Genomic DNA, 21966 nt, shown 5'->3' with positions numbered 1-21966 from the left:
CCACTGTCCAAAAATTGAGCGAATCTTGATTTGTCTGAGAACAATACAGTCTTCCAAATGTCCAGAGGCTTGATCATCATATCACTTGCCCACTTATTTCGTCTGACTATGTTGGCAGGTCTTAATAAGGGCTTCCATCTGACATAGTGCTTTGATTATCCATTACCTTACAAAAGCACAAATGAAGATTGGACATAGTGCTTTGATTATCCATTACCTGACAAAAGCACAAATGAAGATTTGACATAGTGCTTTGATTATCCATTAACTTACAAAAGCTCAAATGAAGATTTGACATAGTGCTTTGATTGTCCATTACCTTACAAAAGCTCAAATGAAGATTTGACATAGTGCTTTGATTATCCATTACTTTTAAAAACTCAAATGAAGATTTGACATAATGCTTTGATTATCCATTACCTGACAAAAGCTCAAATGAAGATTTGACATAGTGCTTTGATTATCCATTACCTTACAAAAGCTCAAATGAAGATTTGACATAGTAAAATTAAAATGTCTTAGAAGGGATAACAATCTAAGAGTGTTGAATGAAATGTTCAGGAATTACATAATACCTGCAAATGTCCATGCAATACTTAAATACAGAGTACACAGTTATAGTTCTTGTGAGTAGTTTCTAGATTCACTCATTTGAAAACCTTTTCAATAAAGTTTTTTCTTCCAAATGAAACTCTTATTCTTTTTACAATTTCAAGAGTATGTTTCATGTTTTTGTTTTTATATTAAGGTACTGAAGATTAATGCATTTTCCAACAGAAGATTTCTACCTTTGCTAAGTTACATAAAGTGATATTCTGGTTTCAATATTTTTTTCGAATAACAGAATTGGAGCATTTTGCAAATCACAATGCACAATCATGTTATTTTGAATACAAATATTTCATAAAAATATTTATAGTTGCCATTCTCTAAGTGAAAAGCAAAAATTGGCTCAAAAATTATAGTTTGTTATACATAATTATCATTTTATACTTCCAATATAAACAGATTCCTTGTCTTTATAAGATCTTAGTTTGAAGTCAATGTACACTATAGAAATACAAGTAACACATCTCAAATGACCAATTAGTTTTGAAATTCACTGAATTGTTATATTAAGTAGGTTAATAAAATGACTTTTATACTCCAGATAATTATAAAATAATTTTTTTTATTTTAACCAACATTTAGCCTTTGCAGCTTCATCAGGCTTAGTACATACAACTGTTTGATATTAGAGTATTTATGAAATTATAAAACTGCCTGTAATGTTCTATTTCTCAAGTCTGCTGTAATGTGCCTCTAAGAATATAGTATAGTTATAATACTAACTATACAGCTATATTAAAATGATATATATTACTTATGTGAAATATAAAAATAAAGAGAACCACAAATTGTTGTCTGACTAGCTAAAAAACACATAGACAGAAAACAGATGCTGCTAAGAAACAAAAATTTAAAGTTGAAAGGATACAATGTTTACTAGCAGTGTCAAAAACAAATTGTAAGACTATGATACTCCAGAGTATGCAAATGTTAAACTAAAAGTAATAGTGTCAAGTGTACTGGTACAATGTGTTGTTTTTTGAATGGCAGTTTGTTGCAAAAGTATTCATCCCCTCTGCAAAGTTTCCATATTTTGTTGCCATCTGAGCTTGTAATCATGAAACTTTCAAATGGGACTTTATTTTTAGAATCTATAAAATCTACTCCATACTGAGAAAGCTAAAAACACTGATATTGTGTAAGTTAGATTTTCAAAGAAAGTTAGAATATTCTTAATTGCATAAGTAATCGACCTCTTTGTTACAGCAACACTAACAATCAGTTCAGGTGCAAAAGGTCACAAAATTAGTGTAATGGTCTCTGTGTAATTAAAGTGGTTTAAATGCATCTGGTCTAGTCACAACTCACATAGTGATATGACAAACCAACCATGAAAACCAAGGAGTTTTCCAAACAAGTTGGGAATAAAGTGGTAGAGAAGCACAGATCAGGAGAAGGTTACAAGAAAACTTCAAAGTTGCTGATTAGCCTTTTGAGTACGGTGAAGTCCATCATTAAGAAGTACAGTGTGCTTCATACCATCCTTCCAAACTAAGCAGTCGGGCAAGCATAAAATTGTTCAGGCATGCCATTGTGAAGCCAACAGTGACTTTAAAGACTTGCAAAGTTCCATGTCTGAGATGGGAGTCAGTGTTCATACATAGGCAATATCCTGGTCCCTACACAAAGCTAGCCTGTATGGGTGAGTGGCAAGAAAGAAGCCATTACTAAAAAATAATCATTTTAAATCTTGTATAGAGTTTATGACAAAGCATGTAAATGATACTGCAGACATGTGGCAGAAGGTTTTGAGGTCAGATGAGACAAAAATTTAGCTTTTTGGTCTAAATTCAAAGCATTACATCTGGCACAAGCCCAAAAACAGCACATCACCAAGTCAACACCATCCCAACTCTCAAGCATGGTGGTGGCAGCATCATGTTATGGGGATGGTTCTAATCAGCAGGGACTGGGAAGCTTGTCAAGATTGAGGGAAAGATGGATGGTGCAAAGTACAAGCAAATCCTAGAGGAAAACCTTGAGTTATCCAAGAATCTAAAAACTGGGACAATGACATATTTTTCGTGTATGTTTTTTTTTTTTTTGGATCTGTTGCTGTTGTAATATTTTTTGTTTTGTGATTTGAAAACCATGTTGAAGTAATATTCGGGGTATCCCTTTTGTAAGAAAGTGACTCTCCTGGAATGGCCTAGTCAAAGTCCTGACTTGAATCCAATGGAAAATTTATGGCGAGACTTAAAAATAGCAGTTCATCAACGATCCCAACAAAATTGTTAGAATTGGAACAATTTTGCCAGGAAAAATGGGCAAAAAGTACAACAACCCATTGTGCAAAGCTGGTAGAGACCAACCCAAAAAGAGTCACAGCACTAATTGCTGCCAAATGTGCTTCCATCAAGTACTCACTTAGGGGGCTGAATACATATGCAATCAGCAAATTTTGATTTATATTTTCTTTGCAGGTTTTGCTGACATTCAACCTCCTTCACACATAACAGTGCTAAGTTTGATTGTAAGAGTTTTGAATAAAAACAAGTTCATTAAAAAAAATTGTTTACATTATTTGTATTTCATCAAAATGTAACATTATTGGTAGGGGTGAATACTTTTGCAAGGCATTGTACCTTCCATTGTTTCTGTTCATTTTTGGATTTTTTTCATTAGTGAGTATAGCTTTCATATATTTTCTCTCTTTAAAATCTTTGGTTTCTTGTAAGATAGAAACTTTAAATGGGTTTTGATTTTCTGTGTTTGTGTTTCTATATTTGTATAGGAAGTGTTCTGCTGGGGCAAATTTGTGTTGGTCATACACACACGACTTCCAATTTCTCTTATATATGCGTCTCCACATATGATTTGATAGACTGTTTTTGATGTGGCACTTTTGTCCTGCTCCATTTACTCTGGTGTAACATTGTTTTTTGACATTTTGTTTGTGAGTATGAAGAGTAAACTAATAGTTCTTTCACTGTTTTACTTAGTTTTTATGTTATGCTGATTATTAGTCATGATCATTTAATGGCTTTTCAAATCTTGTTTATGAAAGGTATATTCGTTTTGGGCATTTTCTTGTAAGTTTTTAGGGGGGTCTATTGCTGTTCTAATATTTTTGTTTTTTTGTTATTTGAAAACATTGATGTAATAATCAGGGTATCATTTTGTAATATTAATGTTTTAAAGTCTTTTTGTGCTGTTTGAATGGCATTTGGTGTGGATGTTTGCTGGAAAAATGTGTTAATCAAGTGAAGATGTGAAGCTTATAATACTGTCTATGCCTTCTTCTATGGGTATGGATGAGTACAATGCAATTATGTCTAAGGAAAATATAATGGAGTCAGTTCAAATTGTTTGTATCTTTTATAAAGGTCTTTTGTATTGGTTAAGTGTGATGGAACATACTTTAGACATGGTTTAAACAAATGATCTAGTAACTAGGATATGGTTTCTGTTGCAGGGTCATACGCTTGACACTATAGGTCTTAAAGGTATATTTTGTCTATGATCTTTAGGGACTCCACAATGTTCAGGTATATGGCTATGGGAGGGTTTTTGATTTCATTAGTACTTTTTCCAGCAGAGCACCTTTCTTATTTTAGATGTTTAAGTATCTTTTTGGTTTTTGTTTAATGTAGCATAGGTATATTTAAAATTATAATTCCATAATTCCTAATTAAAATATTATTGTATTTTACATATGCTATAAACAGCAAATTTTAACTGAAAATCACTAATTCCAATTTAATCTTATCAATTGTACAAATTATTACACAATAAAATCACAAAAATAGTGCAAACAGACATTTTCATGTATGTAACATTGGTTTATGCAATAATATTCAGTTTTCTAATGAACTGATAAAGGAAACTATTACTTCTATAAAAATGGGGTTTTCAGATTCATACAGTATATAAATGAGATAAAGTTGTTAATGAAAAAAAGTTTTATAATGTTACTGCCTTATTCATTTAACTTTTTATTCAATTTTCCTGTCCTTAAAATTTGATTCTAAGTTCTATAACATTCTTGTCACACATTGCTCTGTTTAAATATTTTATAATCACACACTTGGAAAACATTATAAAAGTATATAACAAATTTTCTACTTATAAATGAAATGTCTGAAAAAACCTTGACCCCCAGAACACAGGTCTCTTAAATTGTTTTACATAAATTACTTTTTTTTACAAATTAAGTAAACAAATACTGGCAACTTTAATCCTACCTGTATCTCCAACGAATGGTCAACAAAACAAAAATAAATCCTCACAACTTCATAATTCATCATGTAAGATTGTATATCTGTTCCTAGATGGGGCTAACTTTCTGAAAGTTGACTCTGGTAGATGAGTTTGTACCTTCTGTCTCTCCCCCTAAAAAACACAACAATTATACAATATTTTCATTTTAACACATTTATAAAAATAATTATTTTCATGAACATAAAATACTATCTATCATGTTTCTTAATAGTAAATGACATCTTCTGAACACTCCAAACTCTGGTGAAAAAGAAATAATTATTTTTGGTTGGTTGATTGCCACTTTATGGTGCAAAGCAACAGGGCTATCTGCACCCAAATTAGTAAAAACTTCAAAGGTAAAATAATATAAAATGTAAAAAGAAATGAAGTTAAAACTAAACAAAGTTCGAAAATCAGGTAAAAATACTTATGTAGAATTAAAAAGGCCTAAAACCCACAAAAAGCTAAAAACACAGTCAAGTTGGACAGTGTCTCCATTGTCAATGACACCGTCCAATGTCAGGGGTAAACCCGTAAAAAGTATATGTCAAAAATGCTGACATTACTCACAGTTGTAATGACGGCACGACAATAAAATGTGAGCTATTGTGACTTGAGTGTCACAAAGGCTACACATTTGTGGGTCAGTACCAGATGAAAGAAAATGATGAGTTAAAAAACTGTGACCAATGCATAGTCTAGCCAGGACAACTTCCTCCTTCAGATCCTTACTGAAACAAGACAGCCAAAGAGCAACAGAAGGTTTGATCTGGAAAAGCTTGTTATGATGTTGTTCAACACAAGTCGACTGTCAACTGGCATGAAGCTGCAACTTGGCTGTGACAGCACCAGAGCAGATGGACTTAGCTGATGTGTCAGCAAGCTTGTTCCTGCAAATACCGATGTGACCAGATATCCAGAAACAGCAGAGGTGAAGAGGAGGTTCGTGGGACTCAGTGTACAAACTCTGGACTGCAGAAGTGCAGAGAGCCTCTGTGCAAAGCTGAAGCCACATATGTTTAATGATGTCCAACATCTTCAAGGCTGTGATCCTGGCAGAACTAGACCAGAGACCCATAGTCCAGTTTGGATCGAATAAGGGCACGATAGATCTTGAACACTGTTAATGGAACCCACACTGGGTGGGTGAGAGGAGGTAGTTTGATTAGAGAAACCAAACAAGAGACAAGTAGAGAGAACAAAAAGTGATGGTATGACCCAAGGAAACAGGGATGGCTATGACCTCCAAGGGTGTATGGACTGACACCAACAGGGTGGGCACATGCTGGTCAACCAGCACTCATCCATCACACAACTTGTCATTCTGGTATAAACAAAACTGTCGAAAGGTAACTGTATCGGCAGGTTTCAGGAATGTTTCCTGTGAGGAAAGACACATGGGATGATAGCAATCGATCAAGGCTTTAATATCATCCAGATTAGAACAAATACTTCGACAGTTCCACTGTATCAAAGTAGCCATTTTTACTTGGGTGGAAGAGAACTGGGCGGAGGAACCTTCTGTTTATGACCACGCCATTTTTCACCATGGATTCTGCCCTTAGTCTCTCACTAGACTTAGATTCCAGTGACTGAGGGTGTGAACGAATAATCATTCTCCATCCCAGAGCCAAAGAAGATGGACCTGGACAGTCACTGGAAGGAATGGTGAGGACAGAGATAGGAGTAGATGTTGACTTGTCAACTCGGTTATCCATTGAGGGCAAAAAGACTCTGATGGAAGCATGGAAGGGTCTGTCTGCACTCCCATTGTAGTAGTGGAGCATAGCACAGTGGCAAATGTCCAAGATGGAGTAGGGGACAATAACTTCCGAGCCTCAGGGCAAGAAATGTTGTTAACAGTTTTCAAACACTGTACTTCTTTCTCCTCCATGCATTTAGGGCAAGAACAATGGCTAGAGGAGTGGGAATCACTACAATTTACACAGAGAAGGTTTAGTTCGCACTTGTAGGCATCATGGTCTTTGCCACCACAACGAGCATGTCCCAGAACCAAAACAAGATGCCTTCGATTGACCAAACCGCTGATACTGAAAACACCTGAGAGGGTTGGGAATATATGGCCGTACCTTAAAATTCAAATAACCTGCCGTGACAGCAGCAGGTGTACATGGCAATGTAAACATCAAAATAAGAACATTGGTGTGCAGCATAATTCTTTCTTTACGAATGGAGATACATAGCACTGTAGAAACTCCTTAGCTGGAAAACCAGTAAGGATCTCTGACTCGGGGATGTTCTTCATGAGGAATTCAAAGCAGCATGGGGAGTAACCTCAATGGATATATCTCCAATGGCCATTGAGTTCAGGAGGAGTTTAGTCCATGGAGTCCTATGAGGGGATTCACTACAATCCCAAACAAGGACACTGAAGCAATGCCAAGGCTTCATGAGCACTATACCCAAACACCAGCAACAGACACAATTGCCACAACATCTGTTGAGAGTGCCCAACACTGGTAATCAGTTGACCCTAACCCAAAAGGACCAGCCAACTGACCTTGGGGGGGGGCACCCCGAGGCCAACAGTTTACAGGAATTCAAGGCCTAAGTGGTGTGATGCAGTGCCTCAGACACCACTCAACCACCAGGATCAACGGCAAACAAGTGGGTGGATGTTCAGATCCCAAAGTAGATAAACTGAAAGTACAGAACCTTCTCTGGGAGGTCCCCTCACCATGTACAGGAAACCACCTCGAGAGGAACTATTTTTGACAAGTCAACATACAGATGGAAAATCTTACTCAATTTCTTAGTGAAATTAAATATGTCAAGAACATTTTAAAATCCTAAACAAAGTACAGAAGTATAAGAAGCATTGAAAGAATGTTACATTAAAATTACAAATTAAGATTTCAAATTTTTAACCGTTTTTTGGCACAAAGAAAGTAAATAAAACTATATTTAATAACAAATTATTTCTTTTCACTATAAAAAATAACAGTAACAAAAAAACCTTGGTCACAACTTTTAACAGCATTGGTAAAATCAGTATGGGATTTATTGTAAATTAGACCCACAATTATGCTTATTCTGAACTTTCCCAGACAAAAGCAGTTTATGACAAAACTCTTTCTCTTATTAAAGTTCAGTTAATATAAATTTATAAAAAAAAAAGATTAAAACTTTGAATACTTTCAATGAATGCCATCTATAGATATTGTATACATAAAATGTCAACTTTCATCGACACCGAGTTTTCAACTGCAAAAAAGTATAAGACCCACACGTAAGTACTAACTTTCTTGATATATAAGAATATTTCTTATTTTTTGTTACAAATTTAAAAATCAGAAACAATAGGTTAGATAAGAAAGCATGAATGAAATTAAAAATAACAAATGAATTTCTCCACCAGGTATATATACATACATGAAGCTTATGCATGATTTCTAACTTGTTACACAGATTTCGTAGTTAGACACACTTAAAAGAACAATAACACAATGAAATGAATGTTACATATTACAATTTTGAATAGTCTGAAACCAAGCTAAATGATACTTTAAATTTAGTAGTTAAATATATGCCAATATATCTACAATTTATATTTGCCAACAAGATTGATACACACAGTTTCCTATGTTTTAATATACAAATAATAATACAATTTACAATAACAGTTATTACAAATAATGATTTATATACAAAATTTTACAAACTTAAAAGCAGTATAAAGTTTTCTTTCTAGTTTGGAACTTCCTTGATATCTTATTAAGAGTTCACGATGAGCGAGTTAATTACGAGTTGATTTAGGTACAATTTGCTTAACGGGGAGCTAGCTAGCTTTGTCCTTTGTTATTTACCAGCCTCACATGCGAGTTTACCATGGTGAAGTTATATAATGTCCAATGAGAATCTACTGAAGTTAAAAGATTTGTAATGTTCGAACTCTGTAAATGCCCCTGGTCAAATATCCGAAGTTTTGCAATTAATAAGCGCTAATCACAATTATAGTTATAGCTTCCGAAGTTTACAGCACACTGACTATAGCAAACTAATAACAGACAATCTCTCTTTTGGTGCATCACATTGGTTATATTTACAGGCATGTGGAGAGTTTCTTGAAAATTCAGATTACGTAACAATACTAACATGCTACACTAGAGTTTACATATACACATATATTGTTGATTCTTACACTCAAGAATCTTCAACAACTTTAGAAAATAGGCAGGAGTTTCACAACACATATTTAACAGTATAAGTTATGTACACTTGTAAATATAAATTTAATTCAAGCAATTGTCAATATTAAAAATAATATATCCATCACAACTCCCTCCTTAGAAAATTAAAAATTGACGTTATACATTTTTTAGCTAAGATATTATAGATATAAACATTGACAACAATACATTAAATATAATACATTATTCAAAGGATTATACAACTTCAATAATCATTACAGTATACAACACAATTAATGCAAATAATCTTATGATCATAAAATTACATAGTACGTGAAAGTACATCAGCACAAATTTTATCAACCCCCTTTGACATGAGTTATCTCTAAATCATACTCTTGTAGTGATAAACTACAATTTAACAGTCTTCTTTCTCTGTTTTTTTTTTTGAACTGATGTCCCATTGTGGGTAAAAATACTAAAACCATGTCACCAGGACAGAACTTGCACTGTTCAGCCTTGTGGTCATTAGTTTTTGAGTGGATGTCCCATTGTGGGTAACAATACTAAAACCATGTCATCAGGACATAACTTACGTTGTCCAGTCTTGTAGTCATAAATGTTTTTTCATTCTGGTTTGGGATGCCTTCAAATGTTCTCAAGCCAATTCACAAGCATGTAAGAGTCTGAATCGAAATTTGGAAACATAATCCAATAAATGCATTTCTTTCTGGTTGTCTTCCAACCATTGTTCCTTCAACTACTTCCAAGGATCACGCACTGAATGGCCAAACACCAACTCAAATGGGCTAAACCCTAATGACTCCCAAACTGGCTCACAAACAGCAAATAATAATAAATTAAGTAGAACTTCACAGGTAAATCGGATCCCTCATGTCCATCATTGTTACTCACCAAGGAATCATCAGTAGGACCATTATCCACAAGATCCCTGTCGGATCCAAACAATGTCTGAGACAAATCTATAATATTGTCCTCTCAATTCCATGTCTATCAGTTGTTTCTGGCTTAATTTCTTAGTCTGAGCTTGAGTCACACCACACAAAGGAAACACACTGGGATTATCCTCAAAGACATCATCATCCTTAGATGAAACAGTGATCAGCTCACTAACCATTTTAGGTTGGGCAACAACTTTTCCCCCAGCCAAATCGTTTCCCAACAACAATGATACACCCTTAATTGGCAGAGTAGGTCTTACTCCAACCACAACTGGTCCCAAAACTAGGTCTGAAGCTAAATAAATGTTATGAGGAGGAACATTAACAAAGTCATTATTATAACCTGAGCAATAACAGACTCACCAGTGGCAGAACTCGAATCTAATGGCAATATACCTTTTAACAACAATGTTTGACTCGCCCCAGTATCATGTAGAATATGTATGGGTATGGGACTGCCAGTATCATTTGTCAAAGACACAGAACCAACAGACACAAAAGGTCTAAATTCCTCCCTTCTGAAGTTTACAGCACACTGACTATAGCAGACTAATAATATATATTCTCTTTTGGTGCGGCGCGTTGGTTACATTTATAGGCATATGGAGTTTCTTAAAAATTCAGATTACGTAACAATACTAACACACTATACTAGAGTTTACATACATATATATATATATATACTGTTGATTCTTACACTCGAGAATCTTCTATAACTTTAGAGAATAGGCGGGAGTTTCACAATACATATTTAACAGTATAAGTTATGTACACTTGTAAATATAAATGTAATTCAAGCAAACATCAATATTAAAATAAATATATAATAATAAATCCATCACATTAAATAAGAACAGATATAAACTGTTACAAGCTTTAAGCTGTTTAGGATAAATAACTGTAATTTCCTGTTAAAATCTACAGTTATTCTAGAAAGAAAACAGAGTATTTTAGATTTATTTTGTATTTTTTGTGGTGGTGAAATGGAATGAGCCTGCATAATGTTAGGCTACAGAATATAACATATAAAAGTTTACTGATAAAAACCTTTTATACTCATTTAGGAAGTTCTAGAGGTTAAGCGAAAAAAAGAAAAACAAGATAAAAAAAGCATTTTAAATCTTAACATGAAAATCACCTTGTACTCAGACTCCACAAGTTCACAGACAAATCTTTAGTAAAAAGACTCAATTACAAAATCTGATTTTTATATAATATTTTTTAAAAGCTTGGCAAATGTTGTGAAGATATACTTTAACCTGACTTATTACATTAAAAGTTATGTATAGTTTCATGGTTGTTGCAAGGTTGGTCAAAATGACCAATCTCATCTACATATGGTTAAAACTCAACAAAACAATAATTTAGTAGTTCACTTCCCTGGTGAAAACTGATTAAAAGGAAAAATTCTTCCAGATGTAAGAAAATCCACTCTCTGTCATTTGAAAATAAACATAGTGGAACAGTTACTGATATTCATGAAAAACCCTTTTCTAAAAAACTGTATACATTCTTATGAGTAGCAGTCAAACACTTAAACCTTGAAAAGATAAAAACTGATAAATTCACCTGCCCATTGGCTGGGGAACTGTCAGACTGAGAGCTAGTTGTTACTTCAGGACCATAGTGAAATTCTCTGTGTAGTTTTCCAGAGTAAAAATCCTCAACAAACTGTTTAAGCTTTCCTGGAACACTTGAATAGAAAAAAAAATAGATACTTGTTTAGTCCTGCAAAACTATGACTTAGTCATTTGTCATAAGTGTAGACAGAGTATGTCAACAAGATATTAAGAATATTACATCTTGCTGGGTTACATTGAAAGAATTAATACAGATTATATGAAAAAATAAAGTGAATTAAGTTATTACTTTATTTAAAAAAAAATGACTTTAATGATTGTGAAAAATTATTTTATGAAATAATATAAATCTTCACATCTTTCTTTTATATTGCACCTTACATGGGAAACATGGAACAATGCAATAACTTATAATTGTATATACTATTCACAATAGGTCATTTACACTTATATGTAGTACAGTTTATACTAAATGTTAACAAACATTCATCCTGGGAATTATTGTTACCTCAATATGGATTTTGATATACTATGCACAAGCATTGGAATGAAAATTACAACAAATCATGGGATACTGAGGCTATTATGATTTTGCTGTAGCTTGGTAAAAAAATAATACTTAGGTTATTCTATTGACCTATAATGAAAGGTTAAATGAAATAGGCAGAGCCTTTAATATAATCACATTTTATGTTTACAAGGTAGACATTTAATATTTTGGAAATATATTTTAAATAAACAGAAAAGTATTAAGGAAAAGTCAATTCACCTTATATCATTGAATTCAGGAAAAAGATACATATGTCGGAAACTATCAATAGCAATAACAGGCAAGTCTTTCTGAGTTTTGCCTAAATGATGTAGTGGATGTGAGAATTTATGTCCATCACTTGTTACAAAGTTGATGCTACCTATTAAAAAAAATTTTATGATAATTTGAGTACATATGCATAAATATATATTGTTTGATTTTGAGGCACATTTTTCCTAAACATAGTTATATTTTATACAACTACAAGTAAGTATACCATAGCTGAAAACCTTCTTTTGTCAATAAACAATCAAGCTTTACACTTATTTTATGATCTTAAAAAAAAAGGTTTTAATTGAGTGATCAATGCTACTATATATATATATTTAGAGTTGAAAAACCACTATTTATAACCAGTGTTAGACACATTACTGAAAAAATATAAGTCATTAATCATTCATTCAGATAAAAATGAATATAATGTTTTTACATATTAGTTAATAAGAAAAGTTGGACGCACATTATACTTCTTATTAAATTTCTTTCTCTCTTAATTTAAATAAGAATAAATCAATTCATTGAAATCATTGTTTCTGATTATTCCAACATGTGACTGTTATAAAATAATCAACTAACCAAAATTAGGGTTTCCAATTATAACTGTTTTACTCCATCTATCCAGGTAATCAAAATATTGCTATTATGTTTGTTTGTTTGTTAACCATAAGTTTTATGAAAGCAACATATTGTGCTATTTGTGCTCTGTCGATTAGTAGGCATTTAATTTTTTTTTTCCACTTCAAGTTTGTTCAGTTTTGGTAATTTGCTTGTGATTTGAAAATCACAGGTTAAAGCAAAACTAATGAAGCTATCTGTCACTATCACTAATGTTTAACTGCTGACTAGAGGAATGGTAACTGGCTGGCAGTATCCACTTGCAACTTTTTTTTATTTTTGCTTGTATGCACCATGGTTTGAGGAATGCTGTACTAACCAATTAATCAAATGTAGTAGATTAATAGGGCCATTAACTGCCCAGCTCTAACACTAATGTAGGTTACAAAAAAAAATAAAAGTAATGAAATGAACTTGTTTCTGTTTTACAGAAACTAACTGTAATATTATTAATCCCATTAAAAACCTAACATTCTAATTCCTCATTATTGTAAAAAAATAATAATATTATTACAGTAATGAATCACTTAAATAAAGTATTGCCCCAACTCTGTTTACCACACATTTGCCACTTCATAAAAATAAACTATTCATATTGCTGTACAGTTATGTTGCACAAAGTTAGCATAATGAGAGAGTAGATATTACCAACTATTCACACAATAATGAAGATATATTCATCAATGCCAATGAAACTAGAACTCTAATTAGAAAAAAATATATTAAAAATAATAACTGAATAAAATGTTCCATTTTAGAAGTGAACACAAAATATATTGTGTATATAACTAGAGTAATAACTGAACATAAGGTTTGTTTATATATTCTAGAAGAGTGCCTAATATACTTCACAGCTAAAATTATAAATCTTGTTCAAATGTGACAAAATATGATTTTGTTGGTACCTTTAAGCATGAAGCAAATGATTATGTATAAACATTGTCACATCTTCAATAATCCTTGGTTATTCTTAGTTCTGTTGGGTATTCTGTCCATTAACTTTTGATTTTTGCTAAAATTTTATTACTCTCTGAAAAATATTGTTAATTTTACAGTGACACTTAGGAGTAAGACAAGTGCAAAAGGCAGTGATGCAATGTAGTCAGTGAAAACATGCTCAAGCACCACATGCACACTCAGATATATGAACAAATTTCCTCTCATTCAAATGGGTTCTAAATAAAGTCACATTTCTCTTCATCTCTCCACATTATTGATAACTTCAAATCATCAAATAAATGAATAGATTTTAGAAGCACTCAAACTGGATAGAGAAAATAGTAAAGTTAGATATACATGTAATAACTTTAAAATGTTGTAAAACCAGAATGAAATAGCTCCAGTAACTATTCCTGAAGCCTAAGGAACAGTTTGAGTTAAAACAGTTATGGAACACAAATCTTCAATTTTTTTAAAGTCTTAATGATTTAACTCTTTCCATATAGTTAGTTCATGGGTGAAAGGCCATGTCATCATGTTTGTTGACTCACATTCCAAATTTTATTGAACTTCTATTTCACAAATTTATGTCAATAAATTTGGTATCAAACTGTAGATCATGATTCAAATTTTAGTATTATACTTTACTTAATTTCTTTTTGATAGTAATTTATAGTCCAATAAAAAAAAATACATCTTGTTTCTATTTGAGACTACATGACAGCTTAAAGACATCTGTTTTTATTGGTTGCTAAATAAAATGGAGGAGGGGTGAGTTGGGCACAAGATCTGCACTTACTAATATAACATTATATAATAGTTATTAATTCCCCCCTACCCCTAAAAAAAAAAGATTACCTGTACCTGCTTGCAGAACATTAAATAGCTATTAATTTAAGACAAAAATGGAAGAGACCAAACCCCGTAGATCTGCACATGTTTATACAAAATTAAAGAATACAGCTATTAATCACTGCAAGAAGAAAAGAATTGGGGTTTCCAGATTCCTTAACTTAGATACAAGAGTAGTTATACAATTATAAATTTACAAACATAATACATTATAAAAAACAACAACAACAGTAAACTTACACCTTTTAACAATTGTTGGAATTATCAGAAAAACTAATTTTGATTAGTTGATTTTTTTCGTGATATGAACTGTTAATCATAATTTCAATTAATCAGTTAGTTTATGAGACATCAATTGAGGTAATCCTTCTCATAGTTAGTCAATTATATTGATTAAATCACCCAGCTCTACCCATTACACCCTCAACTATTCTGGTAGAGTAGAATTTATTCCAAATTTATGTATTTTGAACTGATAATATAGCTTTGTTAATATTATTAGTATTTTCCTTCTAATGAACAAATATCTTTGATTTATTTTTATAACAATTATTCAGTCATTTATGTACTTAATGTATCCATTCACACTTTCTTACAATAATCACCTGAACTTTCATGTATAACTCAAATAACATATAGTGCCTTCAGAAAAATGAATGAATGTGCTTACTCTTGTCACCCAGCAACTGGGATCTAACTTCTTTCGTAAATTTTTTCACACTTTCTTTGTCCTCAGGATCATGGAATAAGATTAAGAAAGGCAGTCCTTCTTCTGTCAGTTCCTACAACAGAAACCAATGAACTTGTATTTAATTATTTCAAGATAAAAATATGCAAGAAATGCAAATGTGGCCAGTAATGAGCAGTCAAATATTTTAAGTTTCTTTCCTATACCAAATTTGCCACTACAGAAAATTTTTAGCAGTGAAACTTTATTGATAAATTACAAAATTGCTTAACCCTCTGTGTAAGGCTGGGTCAAAGTAATGTCACGACCTTTTTTTACAATCAAAATGTAATTAAACTGCTTTATTAACACTATATGTTAATAAACTTAGCATCAACACGTAGTTTAAAACTTAAATGTTTATATCCTCTAAGTTTTAATTTCTGAAATTCAAAGGAGAATATTTAAATAAATATTCAATTTGTTACCACCACCTTTGCTGACATGACATGCTGGTGCTGTAACTTCTTTTTTATAGTTTTCTCTTCCCTTAAAAGGGCTTCAGATTGTTTAACTAATTAGAAACATTTTCTACAGATATTGAAACATCAAAATATAAAATTCTAACCTCTTCTCCACTTGCTTTATTGAGATATTGCTACAGTAGCCCAATGATACACCTTTCCTATTCTCAGTCTTTCATAAAATGTCTATAATCCTCTCAGTCATTACTACTAAATATGTTTATAACCAATAGAAACAGCAGTTTCTAAACTACATAAATATTACCAAATATTTGTCTTGTTTTAGCAGTAAAAGTATTTAATTTGCTGTGAGAGCATGACAGTTTTGAAGACATTGCTCCAATAAGTAATGAAATTTTTGTCAATCTATTTAAATGTTATTTAGAAAACAAGATAAATTTTATTAGTTTTGAACATTTTAGTCAAGTGCTTTTTGTATTTTTTGCATTCTAAAATAAGTATTTGAAAATTCCATGAATTATATTTGGATACTCAACATAGTGAGAAAACCAAATAGGCTTACTAAACGATGTATCTATGTGCCAAAGGCCTCAAAGTTCATGTAAGTAGTACATCTTGGTTTTTTTATGTGTATTTATTTATTGTTATATATTTTTAACAAAAGTAACTGAAATGTAAACATTTGGAACATATTAGGTTAATGACAAAATTTAAGTGCAAAAAAAAAATACATTAACTTTCTTCTAAAACAATGCATGCATACAAACTCTAAGATGAAAAGATTAATTGTGTTTTTAGCTTAAAATCACCTTTCACTCAGACTGTCTAAATTAATGTTTCAAAAATTCACAGTATTAAAGCATCTGATTTTGTGTTCACAACATACTTGTAATGTTTACTAAGGGCTTGCCAAATATCATGAAGACACACACATAATAAATTCAGAATTATAGTAAACATTGCTATATATATCTTCACAAAAACAGGGCTGGTGCTATGCACCAATATCATTCACATAAGGTTAAGTGACAAGTGAGACTGGGCAGTATTCAAATTCTGTTTTAACTAACTAGACTACAAGGTCTGGAAAATGTTATATGTTTTGAACTTATTTAAGTTGCTGATCTTTTAAAATATAAGTATTGATAATATGATTTGTATATATTAACAAAACAAATTATGATCATTTACCTTATGTAATTTCATAAAATTTGTTACTGAAAAGTAAAATGTTTCAATATTAAAAATAAAACTATTTATTGAAAGTTAATCATATTTTATAAGAACGATATTTCAAGTGTTATGCTGACTTTGGAACTAACTCCTCTATCACCTATTGTGCTTATTCTAATGAACATTGATATACACTACCATGCAGCACTGCAATTTCCAATGCAACATGCTTTTGAAAAGGATGAAAAGGTCAATCTCAGACTACATATTTTAAAAAAACCTTTCACATGCCCACCAATGTATGTGGATCTTAGTTGCCATGACCACACTTAAGTAAATGAAAGGCACAAAAGTCCATTGTAGATGTACTGGGGAACTGCCAAAGAATGAGATTGCTATGACTACCTTTTTTATGGCCTTATTAATCATGAAAACAGCCACTGATTTTGAGTTATGCTTGAAGCTTCTGAGCCTTCACAAGTTTCAAATTCTTACTTATTGCTTTTTTTCAATGATACTAGAGCTGCCCTTCTTTATTAAAATGACTTCATTTGGTCAAAATGTTCTATTTTGTAATTAATCTTCACTTTGAAAATAAAGGAGTTGCTTCAGATTGGTCTAGGGCAAGAATGGGCAAAAATACAGGCTGCGAGCCAAATTCAGAAACATCTAATATTTCTGTCCTGCCAATTGTGATTCCTGGCAATTGTTGAAAGAACATAATGAGGTCTTTATACAATCAATGTTGAGGTAATTTAATTAATATAGTAGAAATGTGTGGCCCACAACGACTTACCAAAATTTGTGGAGTGACCCCCTGCAAAAATTATTGCCCACCGCTGGTCTAGAGTGTACTTTCAGAGCCCATTGCTGTTATAAAATATCTAATACAAATATTTTCACTTCCATGGAGAATGTTGAAGGCTTCCTTTTTCAGAAATAGTGTTCCTTGGCTCTACATCATTTACCAACCTATTCTCAGAAAGAACTGTAACATATTCTTCCATATGTAAGCCTACTAATCAGGAAATTTGTATAAAACAAATGTACTGGTGTTAAGCATGTTGCCTGTGGCATTACATGTCACATTTGCAATGATATCTTACTGCACTAGCACATGCAAACCATATTAATAAATGCAATCTTCCTTCTGTATAATACATTTGTGAAAGTTCAAGAGATCACTATTTTTTATTTGCGAGAAATAATATAAATAAATAAATTCGGCTGATTTAACCTTTATAATATATTGTCATTTTTACACAACATAGTGAATATTGGAATAAAGATCTCATCCTAAAGTAAAACTATTAGAACTGTAGTTATTTTTATTCGTGGAGTGACCCCCCCCCCCCTGCAAAAATTAATGCCCACCCCTGGTCTAGAGTGTAGTTTCAGAGCCCATTGCTGCACAAAATGGTAAAGGTTGGAAGTAGGGCTATCAATGGGCTGCACAGTCTCCCCCACTGCTGTTTATTATGGCAATGGAGATTATCATCAGGGCAGCTGGACTGGAAAAAGAGAGGGATGGTGGTTGAAGAGTTCCACCACATGCAGAAGCAAGAACTTGCAGTTGTAGCAATCAGCCAACCACAGCTAAGAGCCTGGAAATGTTGGGGAGTTCTTAGGAGAGAAGATTACATGGAGTAAGCCAGGGCAAATGGAACCACTACATATCAGTTGATGTTTGGTTCATTGTTTAAATACACCATTTTTACCTTTTTAATAGTTATACTACAGTTTTACCGAGTGGCAGTGTTCATCAAATAAATTAAAATCAATGAAATTAGATAACTTTAGTAAAATTCATTGGTTAGTGAATAGTTTAGGTGACTGCAAAATAATCTGGTTTTCAAACAAGACCCAAAACTCGAGCACTTTCGATTGGTTTACTATTCTTCTTCAGGAGAATAAAGGGTTATTTTTAGTGAGTGTAATGAAATATACAGGCACAGATGTCAATGTCACATAAACCGGATGTTCAATATGAGTTAGCCTTGAGAACTAGCCAATCATAACTTAGCGTTGTTGGTGTTAGGTTAAGTTTGTGCTAAAGAGGTGTGTACAGTACATAAAAATCTGTGCAAAATAATCTGACAACTCAAATCCTTATTTATGGAAGTACACTGACAGAAAACTTAAAGAAGATCTTCTCACTAAACAACTGTGACCATAGATGAATAGGGACAAAGGATGGTGTCTACAATTATAATTTTTTTATATTTTCATCTTATCTTTTGTTATTTCAATCTATAACTTGGATAGAACTTTTGTTTACTATAGGTAGCATTTAATTATTTCAACAATACAATTCTTAACATGTCAAACACAATCTACAGATTCAATTAGAAACTTTGTACTGTCAGTTATGGTTTGTGTTTTAGTGGATTGTTCCTGAAAAGGCTGTAAAGCAAAACTTTAAGTATCCAATTAATAAAAATAAAAAAATTGATGTTTTAAGGTCATTTACTTCTAGTTTTAAGTTACCATATTATTGTAGAATTACTTTGTGAATAGATTATAAACAATGTACATTTTCTATTTCACACACTTTGAATTCATGATGAATATAATTCACAAAAAATAAGAAAATATGAATAATTGTTAAAAAAACTTAAGAATTAAAATCCTATTATGTTTTGAATAGCATAGTCATTCTTTTTTAGTTTTTGTTGTGTTTTTGCACAAAGCTATACAATGGACTATCTGCACTCTGTCAACCACAGGGAATTGAACCACAGAATTTTTATCATTGTAAGTCTGTAAACTTATCACTGGTGAATTTCTTCAAGGTTAAAAATCTGGGCTGTTTGAAACATGTATGATTTTAAATGTTAAATATATGGGGTCTGTGAAGACCCCGGGAGACTAAGGTAGGGTTAAATGTTTCAACTTTTACCATTTGTGAATTATACTAATTATGAATTCAAATTGTGGGAAAAAAAATTTTTTTTTTTTTGCATAATCCATTTTGAAACGGTTTTTCATTAGCATGAAGAGACAGACCTTCTTTGTTAAACAGGACTTTACAGCTCAGAGAGAGAGATGCAAGATCAGTTTTTGAAGTCCTCTTCACAAAACTATACCAGTAAAAGTCTCACTTCCTATTTAATGTTTCTTCTTGAGAACAAAGCTTTAAAAGAACTTCATTACTGTTATATACTGGGTAGTACCCCCCCCCCCCAACATACTTGTTGATTCCTTCGTGTTAAATAAGGATTATTTCCTTCTCATTTGCTTTTGCCCTATGACATAGTATAATGTCACCCAAAAACACTTGTCTGGCAGATAAACTGTGACAATGTTTGCACATGCTAATGGAAAAATATTTGTGTTTGTTTGTAATTAAGCACAAAGCTACCCTATAAGTTATCTGTGTTGTGCCCACCACAAATTCTGAAACCTGGTTGGGAAAAAAATTCTAAATGAGTGCAAAGTCTCTGAACAAAGTACTTCAACTTTTTCCAAGAGAAGTTTAATAACAAGTAATAAAGCCTTGTATTTTTCTCCCAGATATCGTGGGTTTTGCTAGAAGCTAAAAAAAATCTCCAGCAAGTAACCATAAACAAATAATATTTATTTAACATATCATTTCAATTTAAAAACAGAACAACAAGTTAACCTGTACCTGGTTTGTTGCTCAACATGACATATCACCAATTAAACAAAGCAAAGATTCATGTATGTATTGTTACCGAGACCACTCTCATATTGTTGCACACTTTCACAACTTGGTATCTATATCAGTTATCGCCATATTATAGTTTTTCCACAAATTCCTACAAAAAATAATTTTATAGAATAATAGCAATCAAAATTAAAAGATAAATGAAAACAATATGAAATTGAGCTTTGAAACAATGCTCAGCATATCTGGGTAGAAAATAAGGTGTATTTTATTATTTAGAAATAATACATCATTAATTTTTTAAAAGTTATCATTTTCCTAATCTTAAAATGTATTTCCAAACATACTTACCTCTGCTGACACTTATAGCTATTTCTCGCTCTTTATCTTTGCCATCTAAACATCGTGTTTGCTTGCTCCAGTCTTTATACCCAACTTGACTGTCCTCGGCAATATCTAATTTGCAAAACTTTACACTGGCCATCACACGCTCTCTATGCAGGTACTGCATATAAGCATTGTATGTTGACAATATAATCACTTTTTTGAGACCTACCCTATCCTGGACACTAACAACAGCTATTAGTGGAGAAGAAGGGAGGGAGAGTAACAAAAGTACCTCTGCTGATACTTATAGTTAAAATCCCACACTGAGAAGGCGAAGGGGTCGATGAGAGCATAGTTCATACAAAAAGCATCTGCACAGAAGAAAGGTGTACCAAGTGGTACCGAAGCAGGGAAAAGCACACTACATCCAGAACAAGTATGCTCTACACCCAGAACTACAGAAAAGGGTGGTATATTACACAAGTAAGTATGATGGGCCAGCCCCAACCACGCAGCCAAGGTTCCACAACTCAGGGCTGGATTTAAGGGGTCGTGGTACCCACATCCCCCATTGTTGGCAAGGGCAGATGGATCACAAATATATACATATCTTTATGATAGGATCCCCGCCAGCAGTCACAGAATGATGTGTTTCGAACAACCAGATTTACAAAAGAAAGAAAGCAGCACCAAAGTGGATAATCCTTCTGATCAACCTGAAGAAGTCCAAAAGGCAACATCTCAGGCTTGGATTGATGGGATCATATATGCCATACTTCAGCCAAGGTCCAGAACTCATAAATCTGGATTAACGAACAGTCATTTTCACTCCCCAATTAAGTGGGGAAGGAGAATTTCACTTACCCATGGAATTATGGAGAGGACATGGAACACTGTTCTGCCAAGGGCCTAAGATGGGATCACGTTGCGTTCAGATTTACGAGGAAATACTGGACCTCTGCAT

At 32.6% G+C, this 21966-nt stretch overlaps 1 protein-coding gene across 1 annotated transcript in view; it reads right to left on the bottom strand.

Annotated features, from left to right (window-relative positions):
* LOC106467291 (endoplasmic reticulum resident protein 44-like) overlaps positions 1-21966 on the bottom strand; it is a 68267-nt gene that overhangs the window by 2098 nt on the left and 44203 nt on the right. The window contains exons 9-12 of the mRNA XM_013927627.2: positions 15393-15504; positions 12275-12416; positions 11495-11618; positions 4794-4941 (exon numbers count right to left, since the gene is read on the bottom strand). Coding sequence (XP_013783081.1) covers positions 4843-4941; positions 11495-11618; positions 12275-12416; positions 15393-15504 — 477 coding nt within the window. The 3' untranslated portion in view covers positions 4794-4842. The remainder of the gene's footprint in view (positions 1-4793; positions 4942-11494; positions 11619-12274; positions 12417-15392; positions 15505-21966) is intronic.

Source organism: Limulus polyphemus, unplaced genomic scaffold, assembly GCF_000517525.1.
Source record: "Limulus polyphemus unplaced genomic scaffold, Limulus_polyphemus-2.1.2 Scaffold2557, whole genome shotgun sequence".
NCBI lineage: Eukaryota > Metazoa > Arthropoda > Merostomata > Xiphosura > Limulidae > Limulus > Limulus polyphemus.
The sequence above is the reverse complement of the archived record's forward strand: the minus strand, read 5'-3'. Positions and strand labels throughout refer to the sequence as shown.